The 12,207-nt window shown below is 41.1% G+C and overlaps 1 protein-coding gene across 1 annotated transcript in view; it reads left to right on the forward strand.

Moving 5' to 3' along the window:
• FAP (fibroblast activation protein alpha) overlaps positions 1-12,207 on the forward strand; it is a 61,406-nt gene that overhangs the window by 2,300 nt on the left and 46,899 nt on the right. Inside the window, exons 3-4 of the mRNA XM_006277995.4 lie at positions 6,217-6,312; positions 11,991-12,085. Coding sequence (XP_006278057.2) covers positions 6,217-6,312; positions 11,991-12,085 — 191 coding nt within the window. The remainder of the gene's footprint in view (positions 1-6,216; positions 6,313-11,990; positions 12,086-12,207) is intronic.

The raw sequence follows: 12,207 nt of genomic DNA on the forward strand, positions 1-12,207 counted from the left end.
GAATTGAGACTTCTGTCTGGATTTATGTCCATTGAGGAGCCGTTGCTAAGTGTGAAGCTCTGAAGTGATGTGTTTGTAGTAATCTGTGTTGCAAAACAGGTGAGCTGCTACGTTTTAGCTAGTTTGAGCAGTGTCAAGGTGTGACTTTTCATTCCTAAATAGGAGTTGTAATAACCCATCTTAGCAGTCACAAAGATGTAGTTTACAGGTCTGTGATAGGATTGGGCAGAATTATTTAAATTACAAATGGGAATGGATGTGTTTTGCCGCTCTGCTCTTCAGAGGTCCAGTAATAATGAAAAGTACAGAATGTCCCCAAGAATGAGAAGCAGTTTAGCAGTCTGACAGCAATTAACTCAGAAGGTGCAGGATGTTGGCCAGCTTTAGCCATTCCTCTTCATCCAGGTACTGATTCCCAGCTGCAGAAGAACCTGAGAGAAAAGGCAGTTTTTACTTGCTATAAAGACCATGTAGAGCTGTAATGGCTCCCTGTGTGTTGACCTCTGCTGTCTCACCAGTGCTCTGAAAAGCTTCACACACAGATGTTTAAATGTCATATTTTGGAATAATAATATGGCCATGATAATCTGAGCAGAACACCAGTGTGGCGTGTTTTTAATCTTAGTGTTTAATCTTCATTTTGGAGTTCTCTTTTTTAATCTCACAGACCAGGGATGAAACTGTAGGACAGATGTTTGACCCACAAATTGCATCTTGAGACAAAATGTGCAATCTGTAGAGATTGCACACAATACTTATGACCATGTATTGTCACAGTTACCTATGTACATAAAACAATATTTAAATGCATCAATAGCTAGCTGTCATTACCGTTTAAAATGTAGAGCAGATGTCAAGGGTAGAGGCCTTATAACATGCTGTAGAGCGCACTGTTGTGATGACTTGATGTTATGGGCCCAAAGAATTACTACAGAAGGCAGAAGGCCTATAGCAGTGATTCTCTACCTTTCTCAAACTCAAGGCACCCCTCGTTAGACTCTAGACATCACTCAGAAAATGCCAACTCTTAGGTTTTGGGGTTTTTTTAACTAGAGAAAAATAATAAAGCAATTCTTCTGTTGCAGATAACTCAGAGAGATACCAATAGGTGCTTTTAACAATATGGATTTCTTTTTGGAATCTCTGGGCTTCTCTCATGAATCATGTTTGCACATCTAAGAGTACTAACGTTGTGTGGCATCCTTTGAAATAATCTCAAAACACCCCAAGGTGTCACAGCATCCTGGCTGAGAATTGCTGGCCTACAGAGATTTAAAATTAAGACAGTATGCTGTGAAGTAAAAAGGGCAGTGTTCAGAGTCAGAAGCCTTTGGTTTCTACTCTTTGCTCTGCTCCTCATTTCTTGGGTAGGTCACTTCACAACTGTTCCCCATTTCTCTAGCTAAGCAATGGGAATAACACTTACCTAATTTGGATAGATGTTGTGAGGATTAGTTATTTGATGTTTTTATGGTACTATAAACATGTGAAGCATTCTTAAATGCTACCATATATTTAAATCAGTGGTTCTCAACCTTTTTAGACTTGAGGCACCCCTCATGAGACCTGAGACACTCCTCAGAGAAAGCTAGCACTTAGTTTTCACTCATTTTTTGACTATGGAAAAAATATTAGAGCATTTTTTCTGTTGAAAAGAACTCAGGAAGACCACAACAGAAAGAAAGTTTTTTAATAATATGAATTTCTGTTTGAAAGCTCTGGGTTGGACTTGTAAATAACATTTCCAAACCTAACAATAATGACATTCTGTGGCACCCTGCAGCATCCTTGAAAGAAGCTGCAGACACCTCAAGAGACTGATTGACAAACATTGTTTTCAACACTGGAGAAACTAAAATAAGGGTTGGTAAAATTTAATTTGATTTTAGAAATTTGGACCTGAGCAGATCTGGCCCAGAAACAGACTCTAACATGAGGACATGAAGGGAAGTAAAGAATATAGAAAGACTAGAAAGATGAGGAGTAAATGAAGACACATTATTTCTTTGTGGAACACAATTTCAAATTATAGAAATGATCTTTGGTTATAGAAAAGGAGTTAGAAAAATGCAAATAATTAAAGCTGCCTCTCTAATTAAATCATTTATGTGTATCTTCAGTTGCTTAGAAATAACCATTCAAATGAATAAGTAATCAAGTGAGAAACACTTACATTCAGCTTTCTTGAAGTGGGATGCTAGAAATTAAAGTAGAAATGGACATGTAATTTTGCAATTCATTGGCACTTGCACTAACTCATCAGACTTGAAAGGAACATGGTTAACAAAATCCTTAAAATTTTAGCTCATGTGAAAATGAAGACGATAGGACATAATAAACTTAACAGTGATATTGTATATATGTTTAGAAAAAAAATCTCCTTCAGATTCTTTATTGACTTTTAACAAATGCAAAAACCATACAAGGCTTTTGCCTTATTACAGAATCATATAGGACTTCAGGTTTTGGCCCCTAGAAAACACAGTGGTGACAATAAGTCTTAATAATGGGTTTATAACTATGATAAAAACAGAATCCAAATGGAAAATTTAAGCTAAAAATATAAGGCATTAAAGAGAGGCAAGGATTTCTTAGGGTGGTATCTTTTATTGGACCAACTGTGTAGTCAGAATATAGTTAGGCAAGCTTTTAAATGCAAGACATTCTTCCTCAGGTCACTCTTACATAACCATATTAAAAACATTTAAAATTACGATTTATTTACTATGGGGAAGTGATGTAAAATTTTATTCTTCTTGGAAATCATTTAAAACTAATGAGAATTCGTAATTGTTTGTTTCTCCTCTCTTCTCAGTAAAATCCTATCATGTTTTAGTCAAAGGGGATTAACTTTTTATAAACTTCTAGATATTTTCTGAGCTTTATTACGACTCACAGAGTTTTTGGTACTGGTATGTTTTTGACTGTGGATTGGCATTCACTTCATTAGGTCTGACAGTTTTCTTCTGCACTAGTGCAGACAAAACCAGTGTCACCAGTCAACCTGACATGTGTATTCTCCAGTAAGTAATAGCTACTTAGCAGAAAAGCCATGCACAAAGTACCCCATAAAAGTAAATACAGAGAAAAGTTTTGCAGGAAGCAAATATCTAGCTTCAACAGAGAGACGAGCCTGTAATAAGGCAAAATGTAAAACTCTAGTGTAGAAACTCATGTCAATTGGATTATCTTTGTTTGTGAGATCTGAAGCAAGAAAAACATAAATAAATAAAACCAGGATGAAGTAAGAGAAATGTTCTCTGTGCTGCCTCATTGAAAGCCATGGCAAAATTCCCATTGATTTCACTGGAAGCAGAATAAGTCCAGGAGATTCCAGAAACTGGAGAGCTGCTAATTAAGGCGTTGAACTGAGTTGTCCTTATCATAAAGCTTCTTTTTCCCACCTGAAGATTAACTGTGTTGTACAGACTTTCTGGTGTGAAATTCTCATTTTTGGTGGTTTTTTGCAAGAAGTACACTGATACATCAGTCCGATATTGGATCAATACCAATATAAAGAAAATGGGCTGTATCGGAAATCGGCCCAATGTGGCCGATAATTTGACTGATAAATGCTTGTACGTGTGTGTGTGAAGCTGCAGCGCAGTACTCAGGCAGTGAGGAGCACAGCCCAGCAGTGTGAAGAGCTGCATGAAGCTGGTAAGGCTGTTGTGGTGGAAGGGGAGGGGGGAGGGAAGGAGTGTGGGGGGGACAGATCAACACCCCCTGTAGTGAGGGAGGGGGCAGGTGCAACCCAGCGGGCAGGGTGGGGCATGAGACGATGCTGCTGCTCCCGCCACTGCGCAGACCCCAGGAGGGCATGGTGGGCTGTGTGCTTCAAGATCTGCACAGGGTGCGCAGGGTGGGCTGCAGCTGCCAGCTAGAGCCAGGGCTGCACCGGGCTCGTCTTGGTGGGAGCTGGGCTCAGAGCGGGGGCTACAGAGGGGGTTGCAACCACCCCAAATTTCACCATAGCCCCACTGGCAGCACTGATGCCTGCCCAGTGCAGCCCCAGCTCTTCCCAGCGTGTGGGTAGAGGTGGAGCATTGAGCTGGGGCTGCACCAGGCAGGCATCGGTGCTAAGAGCAGCACTAAGGCAAAATTTGGGGTGGCTGCAACCCCCTCCATAGCCACCATACCGAGCCCAGCCCCCACTGAGAACAGCTCAGTTCAGCCCAGGCTCCAGGCCGCAGCTGCAGTCTGCCTGCCCCGCCCTGTGCAGATTTGGGGGCACATGCCCCACCATGCCCTCCTGGGGTGTGTGCAGCTGTCAGAGCTGCCCCCCCTCCCCCCCAAATGAGCCATGGCTCTGTCCCATGCCCTGCCCTGGCTGGGCAGCGCTTACCCCTGCCCCCATCCTCACCACGGGGGGCATTGATCTGCGCCCCCCCATGTCCCTTCTTGCCCCCCTCCCCTTCCACCACAACGGATTTACCAGCTGCATGCAGCTGTACTGGAAATTGGATCAGTATCAGTCAATATGCCTCCTTAAAAATGGGCTATCGGTATCGGCCCCCAAAATCTCTATCAGAGCAACCCTTGTTTTTGTTTTTCAGAAATTTGCCATGAAAAGTCTCATATTCCTTAGCTTGGTATTTAAGTATTACTGTCTGCCCATTCAGACTATATGACTGGAAGAGTCACTCAATTTGTTTTCACTTTTAAAAAATATTAAAAATAAATAGCCACAACTTTGTGCATTGTTTTTATAACAAAAGTATCTTGAATAGGCAGTTTGTAACTCAGGGACTGGCTTGAAAATTAAACTTGGGGTCTTTGAGAGAAGTTAATTGCAGCAGGTTGTAACAAAGTATTAGAAAATCTATCTCTCTTCCAAAATCATTATAAATTGGGTTTTGCAACAGTGAATGAGTAAACAAATAGTTGTTCCTCATGCTGTACTTGTCCTGGCTTGGCTGGCCAACAAAAACAACTCTTCTGCCTGAACTGCTAAAGAATCTTGCTTGGAACTAACTGACTGGAGATGTAAAGCTCAGAGCTAACTCTCCCCTCCCTGTTCACTGCACACACAGTCAAATTGCAGCCCAGCCTCTGCTTCCAGCTCAACCCCTTTTCCCAAGACAGTAGTTACACAGCAAGTATTAACAAGGCCCACTCCCCTACTATCTGGCAGCTCATTTGTACTGTTCAGTTCAGTCTTGTCTCCTCCTTAACTTCTGGGTTGACTCATTTCTGAATGCTTCGGTTCCACGAAGCCCATCCAGCCATTTCCCTGTCTGTGTGGGAGCTCAATGCTGTTGCAATTAATATCAGTAAGCCAACTCAATTCTCAGCTCCAGCACTGGTAAGCAAAATCATGGACAATGGTATTACTCAGTATTTTTCATCTTACTATAGGCGAACAGGCCTTTCCCAGGTTGGAAATGATGCACTTCAGGTATATTATAGAGGAAAATGGAGAGTACATCACTGAGTACCATTCAGAAACATTTATGAATATACATAGCCTGTTTGGGAGAAGTAATGTGGTAGCAGTCATGACTGTGCAGCGGAATCAGAAAGATGAAGTTAGGGGAGAAGAACCAATCTTCTACCATTCACTTAATGTTTGAAATTCAGTTTGTTAGATTCTTGAAATTTTCCTTTATCTATTGTCCTCTGTGAATTTGTCTCTTGCTTCTTGTGACTACCCTAATAAACAAATACAGGTGATTATGGCTTTTCAAGTCTTATGTCCACCTCTTAACAATTGTTAGAAGAACACTGAAAAGCTTGTGAGGAAAAGATTGGATAGTTATAGGGACTTTTATGGCATAGAGTATTTTACCTTTAGGTTGGTAGTGACTTAAATGCTCTTTGGTGGCATATATTTAAAAATACTAGTCATCCTGCACAAGTCCATGAGACGCGTGCCCATTTTAAACCTGGAAAGTATAACAAAGAGGGTTTCCATTGCCATTGGTACCTAAGGCCATCCCTGTGTATATGAAATGAATCAATCTCAGTCAAGTTCTTATTTATATATTCCTAGAGGCAGCTTCTCCAAAAATTTGAAGGATATTGTCAGTTCAGTGCTAGGAAGCTGTCGCTTGGCAGATTCTGCAGTGCCTGATCTATGAATAAATAGAATACTACATTCTCAGGGCTAATCACTAATACTAAATTCATGAAAAAAGGGAGAAGAGACTCTCAGCTAGAAAGGACTGCTGATCCACACAAAGTTTTTAATAACAACCATCTGTCTTGTATCTACAGTTTCCAACCCAGATGAGAGTCCTAGGGCTCTTACATTACAGGATTATTTGAATGGAAATTTTCAGTATAAAACATTTTCTCCATACTGGGTTTCAGGTAAGTGAAGACTTCTTTTTCTTTTTCTTTTTTCTTTTGAGGGGAGTTCATACAACCTTTTTTATGCATGTTTCCTGGACAGTTTACACAGAATCAGGAAAGTTACTTTTTCTTTAGCTGTTGCAACTGCTGTATTAATGGTACAGAATTACAGCTGAGTCTAACTCTTCCATGGCAGTGATTCGAGAAAGCTGAAGTATCTACTCCTGTGGCAAAAAGAGTGTTCTGAATCATTAATCAATTTATAGGGGCTCCATTGTCTTGTTACTCTGTTAGAAGCACCTGAGTTGTCATCCATCCTTTAAGGAATCTGCTTTCTTTCCTTCTTGGTTTTTGCTGAACATTTATTATTTCCATGGGCACTTAGTAAGTAGCCGTTTCTGGATGGCTCAACTCTTCTGTTGCTGTTCACATTGGGTAGTATATTACCCTATAAGCAGTCCTATATTCTATGCTCTTATAGGAGTTCCTTTGAATGAAGTCAATTTGCTCAGGCTTTGCTTAAGAGTTAAAAGATTTGGCTCAGAGAAAATTCTTGATTAAATATATATGTGAAGTTAAGTATTATTAAGGACATGTGTCTGAAGTACCTGTAAGTAATGATGTTCCTAGTAGATACATCAAGAAAACACACTGGGTTGTTGTTAACTTGAATACTGTAGTAACATGTAAAGATCTCGTTCATTTTGAGGCCCATTGTGCTAGGCGCTACACCTGTGCTTGCTTCTCTGTGTTGGTGTTAGCAGTTACTCTCACCCAGGAAAAAAGGCATGAACCATGGAGCTGGGTCACAACAGATAAAGGCATAAAAACCATTCTAAATACATAATGTGCTTCCAGGTCAGCTATAGCCATAATTTTAGAATTAATCTGTATTCTCATAAGATCTTTCCTACAGTAATTACAATTTTATGATTGGCCATTTGTGGTGCTATGAAGGAACCTATGTAGCTCATTCTAAGACAGTGTTCATTCATTTTGGAAGCCTCTTATTAGATTCCTATGTATCATTATAGAAATAACTTGCCAGGAAATAATACGCATCATTTTTTGGATCTAAAATGATACCTTTTAGTTAAAGCATAAAGTCCAAGTTGTTTAAGATCTTTAACATCTAAATCTGTAATTCAATTCCCTGATTGTTTTTTTTTTTGATTTCTTAGTTTTATTTACAGTGATAAATGCTTTTAAATACTTTTAATATTGTGAATCTTTTCATAGGTTTTCCATCTGGCTTTTTTTTCCATAACCATTATCTACTAGGAAGGGAAATTGTTGATCAGCTTCTGAAGGGGATGGAGATCGCCACAACTTTTTCTTTGGAAGTTAATGTCACAGAGTTATCACAGAGCTGATTATCACAGAGCTGCTCATGGAATGAGCACTGAGCTAGATCTGATTACTCACAAAGTTTGCTTACTTGTATGGAGGAGCTCTATCTAACTCAGGAAGTCTACGGGCCAACCAGGGCAAGGTGCTCCTAGACTTGGTTCTGGCAAAAAGGGACGATCTAGTGAGCACCCTGAGGATTGAAGGGAAACTGGTCAACAGTGACCATGAGATGATTGCTTTCCTCATTTACTGTAAGTCAGGGAAATTGTCCAATAAGGTAGAAATCCATAATTTTAGGAAAGCTGATTTTCACAAACTCGGGAGATTGCTTGGTGAGGCTCTGCAGGACCATAGTCCGATGAGAAAGGGAGTACAAGAAGAGTGGTTGTTCTTCAAGGAAGTGATCCTAAAAGCTCAAAGGAAGTCCATTCCCTTTCACAAGACAGGCAAACAAAAGAGCTGGGAGACCCCCTTGGCTCAAGAGGGAAGTCACGGATATCCTGAAATTAAAATGAGAAGCCTACACGGGATGGAAGTCAGGAATAACTACCAAGAGAGGTATTCAGAAACAGCCCGCACCTGTAGGGAGCAGATCAGGACAGCAAAAGCACAAACCAAATACAAATTGGCAACTGGAATCAAGGACAACAAAAAGTCCTTCTTTAGATATGTAGGAAGTTAAAAAAAGAATAAGGGAAGCATAGGGCCCCTGATGAATGAAAAAGGACAGCTGATAACTGACACACAGGACAAAACTGAACTCCTGAAGGAATACTTCATGTTGGTATTCCACCTGGGTGTTAGCCTGCTTGACAGGATATAGGATAATCAAGGTGGGGGTGATCACCCTCCCATAGTTGGCATAGATCTTGTGGAGGAACACTTAGAAAGGCTAAATATCTACAAGTCAGCAGGACCTAATGAACTACACCCAGGAGTGCTAAAAGAACTGGCTGACGTCATTGCACGGCAAAGTTATTTGAAGACTCATGGCACTTGGGAGAGGTCCCAGAAGACTGGAAAAAGGCCAATGTGGTACCTATCTTTAAGAAAGGGTAAAGGGAGGACCGAGGAAATTACAGGCCAATACATTTGACCTCAATCCCTGGTAAAATCCTGGAGAAAATTTATCAAAGAATCCATTACATATAGACTAAGTGAAGGCAGTATTCTGAAGGATAGCCAACACAGCATCATTATGGGCAAGTCATGCCAGACCAACCTCATTTCCTTCTACAATCAGGTAACTCACCACCTGGATAGGGGAAGTGAGGTTGATGTCATATACCTGGACTTCAAAAGTGCCTTTGACCTGTCTCCAAATGTCCTAAGGTTAAATTGGGAAAATACGGCCTCAACTACTTTACCGTCTGGTGGCTAGGTAACTGGCTCCGTGGTAGGACCCAAAGGGTATTGATTGATGAAACTGAGTCATCATAGCAGAAGGTGACCAGTGGCATCTCTCAGGTTTCAGTACTCAGACCAGTGCTCTTCAACATGTTTATCAATGATTTGGATTTGGGTATTATAAGCAAATTAGCAAACACCAAACTATTGGGGAGCATGGTCATGCTTGAAGACAGGCTGGCAATACAGGGTGACCTGGACAGGTTCATGAGATGGGCAGACCTCAATCTGATGTCATTTAACACAAAGAAATGTAAGATGCTCCATCTGGGAAGAAATAGTCCACAATACAGAGGCTCGGCAGCGCTATGCTTGCCAGCACCACAACTGAATGAGACCTGGATGTCATGACTGACAACAAAATGAATATGAGCCACCAAAGCAATGCCGTAGCTGGCAGAGTTAATCAAACACTGGCATACATCCACCGAGGCAGAGCTCTTCAATGAGTTTTTCACTTCAGTATTTCTAAGTACTGACCAAGCCAATTCCCCCACCTCGATCATTGACGGATGTCCACATGGCACCAGTCCACCTACCGTTAGTTCTGAAATAGTTAAGGAGCTCCTGGAAGAGCTGGAGGGAGGTGGGCAGTGGGGTCACGCAGGGTTCAGTCCTTGGACCGGTATTATTTAATATCTTCATCAGCCATTTGGACGAGGGCATGGAGAGCACCCTCTCCAAGTTCACTGATGATACCAAGTTATGGGGTAAAGTTAGTACACTGGAGGGCAGGGAGCAGATTCAGGCCGACCTGTACAGGTTGGACCAATGGGCAGAGAGAAATAGGATGCGATTTAATAAAGATAAATGTAAGGTACTCCACCTGGGAAGGAGGAATCCCCAGCACACCTATAGGTTGAGGAGTGTCCTTCTCAGCAGCTCGGAGGCAGAGAGGGATCTTAGAGTCATAATTGACTCCAAGATGAACATGAGCTGGCAGTGTAATGAGGCCACCAACAAGGCCAATCGCACCTTGTCATGCATTAGTAGGTGCATGACTAATAGAGCAAAGGAGGTGATGCTCCCCCTCTATGGCGCACTGGTCAGGCCACAGCTGGAGTACTGTGTCCAGTTTTGGGCGCCACACTTCAAGAGGGACGCAGAGAATCTGGAAAGGGTCCAGAGGAGGGCCACTCACATGATTAGTGGCCTTCAGGAAAGACCCTACAGCGGGAGGTTGAGAGAGCTGAATCCCTTCAGCCTTCAGAAGAGACAATTGAGGGGAGATCTTGTGGCCACCTATAAATTTATTAGGGGAGGTCAACGGGGAATAGGGGACGTGCTGTTTACTAAGGCGCCCCAGGGAGTGACTTGTTGAGAGTGGATTTAGGTTAGATATTAGGAAGAATTTTTTCACAGTAAGGGTGACCAGGATCTGGAATGGGCTTCCAAGAGAGGTGGTGCTTTCATCTAGCTTGGATGTCTTCAAGAAGAGGCTAGATAGTCACCTGGCTGGGGTCATCTGACCTCGGTCCTCTTTCCTGCCAGGGGCAGGGGGTCGGACACGATGATCCATTGTGGTCCCTTCCGACTCTACAATCTATGAATCTATGAGGCATCTCGAGCAAAGCAAAGGATGTCTTCCTTCTGCTCTACTCAGCATTGGTGAGATGACAGCTAGAGTACTGCATCCAGTTCTGGGCACTGCACTTCAAGAAGGATGCAGAGAAGCTCGAGAGAATCCACAGGAGGGCCACATGCATGATTAGAGGCCTAAAGACCAGGTCATATGAGGAGAGGCTGAAAGACTTGGGACTGTTCAGCCTGGAGAAGAGAAGACTCAGATGGGACTTGGTGGCAGCCTATAAATATATCAGGGGCATACATCAGGGCTTTAGGGAGTATCTATTCACCAAAACCCCCTGGGGGAGGACAAGAAATAATGGTCACAAACTGATTGAAAATTGCTTCAAGCTAGACATAAGGAAAAACTTCTTTACAAGTTGAGTGCCGAGGATTTGGAACAGGCTCCCCCCAGAGGTGGTACAGTCATCCACCCCGGTGATCTTCAGAAAGTGTCTTGACGCCCATCTTGGTGAGATCATCTGATCCCAGCAGTCTTTCCTGTCCCATTTGCACAGAGACTGGCCCTGATGATCTGTAAGGTCCCTTCTAGCCCCTAACAACTATGAAACCATGATTGAAGTAAAATCAAAAGCTTATATATATATATATATATATATATATATATATATATATATATATTTAAATTAACAACCCAAACATGTTTTAAACTCCTTTTTAAACATCTCTTTTTCTACAACACATACTAAATGACTTATTTTCCAGATTACATTGTTGAAAGTCGTGAAGTAACAATGATATCATTGTTCCCTATGAATCTTTTATCCAGTAACTCACATGTTTGGAGCCATGTAAAAGCCAATTAACTTCACGGGGTAGCTACTGTAATTAAGGGCAAAATTTGGCACATAGTCACTTGCTTTAAACAATTATGCATTGCTAAAGTTCCTTACGAAGGCAGTATACAATGGAGAATGTTCAGGTGAATTCCTAAACCTGGATTTTGGATAATTTCTTTAGTGATTGTAAAGTAGACATCTGATCATATGGACCCATAAAGGACTGAAATACTGGTGTGACTAGCCAATCATAATAGACAGCAGATATTGGGCTCCTAGCTGTTAAAGTAATGACACTAACATTGGTGTATTTCATAATCTCAATATATATCCTGGAGTCCTAAAATCAGTTCATTGCATAACTCTGTTATGTGACTATAGAATAAAGCTTATTTTATAAGGTGTAAGGTTTTATTAAAAGCTTTTTTAAAAGCTTATTTTATAATGTATAAGAACCTTATTTTATATTGACCTGATCAATTGCTAAAGTGGTCATCACTCTGATCAACACTTTTTCTTCATGATATATTCTGCATAAAGATAAATTCGTCCCTTTTTTATTCTGTTTTTAAGGTCATGAATATGTTCATCAGTCTTCAGAAAATAATATTATTCTTTACAGCGTTGATAATGACTATTCAACTACGATTTTGACTAATAGAACAATGGTACGTAACATACCAAAACAAAGTAAAATGCAGTTATTTTTCAAACTTCCACATTGATGCAAATGTAATGTGTCAAATCATTAGTTTATGTCTGTCAGAATCTAATCAACTTCTTTATTTTT

Source organism: Alligator mississippiensis, chromosome 4 (genome assembly GCF_030867095.1).
Source record: "Alligator mississippiensis isolate rAllMis1 chromosome 4, rAllMis1, whole genome shotgun sequence".
Taxonomy (NCBI): Eukaryota; Metazoa; Chordata; order Crocodylia; family Alligatoridae; genus Alligator; species Alligator mississippiensis.